The following is a 1689-nucleotide window of genomic DNA, read 5'->3' on the forward strand; positions in this document are numbered from 1 at the left end:
GGAGTGTAAGTACCCATAGTCGGACGAGTAATCGGTCTCATGGTAAACTACGTAGACATGGAAGTACGCGTTCTCAGTTGACAGTGAAGACGGACAGAAGTAGTGCAGTAGGGGATCATCGCGGGAAGAAAGAGGCTACGGGAAAATCTGCCGATGTCGCTGGTGAGGGCTCATCTTCTGGGAGTAAAGGAGGAAGGTATGGTCTCACGAGCTCGACGAGTACCCCCACGCGTCGTCTAGACGGAAGTCCGGCATGGTCAAAAAACGGGGAGAGACGAGACAGGGGTGATCACGCATTCCCTACCGTGTCGTCGTCCACGAAGCACGAGAATCACTTGAAATTGTCCAAAGACGGCAGGTTGAGATCTGTATTATACGGCAGTCGCAAGAGTTCGAGTCAGTATCACGGAGGGAGTTCCACAGGAGGCGGAGGAGGAAGTGAGGCTGACTTGAAGAAGCAGAAGTCGAGACACCTCGACGGAGAAGAGGTGGTGGAGAGAACCAGAGAAGGGGACCTCATCGAAAGCGGTCTATCGGGACGAGTTTTCTCTGTCCCTCATTCGGACGTTCGAGGGGATGCAATGTCAAAGAATGGTGGACCACCGTTAAGTTCATGGTGGGGCAGATGGAGCGAGGCTGTGACGACACCCTCCCCTCAGAGATCGAAGCGTCGGGGAGTTGTGACTTCAGGACTGTCTTCTTCGTCTTCGTCTCAGCTCGACCATCACCAGCATGCCGAAGATCTGTCTCGAGGTGATCGNNAGTCTTGGTGATGCTGGTATTGCCGTAGAAGGAGACAGTAAGTCTCCTGATTTCGTGAGCCACCCGCGAAGGACCCTTGGATCCGTAGCTCGGTCTTCTCCTCAAAGGGACACAGACCACCATGGTGCTCATAACGAGGGATCTACTGTTGGAGCCAGCGGTGAAAGAGAGACTAATTACTTCGTAAGTACGGGTAAGGGATTGCTTACACGTCGACTAGGGAAGGAGGGAGAAGTTCCGCTTTCACGGTTGGGATCGTCAGGTGACACCGGATCCTTTCTAGGGGATACAGCAGATCACAGAAGAAAGTCAGGCGACTTTCATGCACTCGGGGCACCCAAGTCTCCGTCCTCTCATGTCGGGAACCCAGCGTTAAGCCCTGCTTCGCTGCGGAAACAGGAGGAAGAAAGAATGTCTGTAGCTAGCTCTGCTAGATCCACTCAGCTTTCCGCACCTAATCTCTCACCACCTGTGTCTCTCCGGTCTCGGCAGGAGCAACTGCAGCACCAGCATGAAGAAGAACACAGGCTGGATCCGTTACACCGTAGGGCTACAGATGACAGAAGGCGAATAGTAGCGGCACCATCTGGGCAGCAGCGGGGCGAGACATCTCATTCTACTTCTGTTCGCCCTAGCGAAGGACGTGGATCAGCGTCTTCGCTCAGGGGTGTCGCCGAAGCAGACATTCGTGCCTCGGCAGACCCATCTGTTGTATGCCCCGGCGGCCGGAAGGAAAGTGACGTTCACAGTCTAGTGAATGCACTTGGAAGTGTGCCTGAAAGGAAACCTCAGGGATCAAGAAGCGAGAAGGGAGAGAAAAGATCGAACCGTACTCTTCCTAGTGATAAGAGTGCCGAGAATCATCGTGCGCAAGAAACAGATCCTTCAAGTTTTGTTTCTTCTTGGGTTGATACCCTTACTAGTTCC

General features: G+C 53.5%; 1 protein-coding gene across 1 annotated transcript in view; it reads left to right on the forward strand.

The window, feature by feature from the left end:
- The window catches only part of CSUI_000464 (proteophosphoglycan related), a 19695-nt gene that overhangs the window by 16160 nt on the left and 1846 nt on the right, over positions 1–1689 (forward strand). The window contains exon 13 of the mRNA XM_068060698.1: positions 1–1689. This exon is cut by the window's left edge and continues 131 nt beyond it; it is cut by the window's right edge and continues 1846 nt beyond it. Within this exon, the coding sequence (XP_067927324.1) occupies positions 1–773 (773 nt within the window). The 3' untranslated portion in view covers positions 774–1689.

The sequence above is a fragment of the Cystoisospora suis genome (assembly GCF_002600585.1).
Source record: "Cystoisospora suis strain Wien I chromosome Unknown contig_185, whole genome shotgun sequence".
NCBI lineage: Eukaryota > Apicomplexa > Conoidasida > Eucoccidiorida > Sarcocystidae > Cystoisospora > Cystoisospora suis.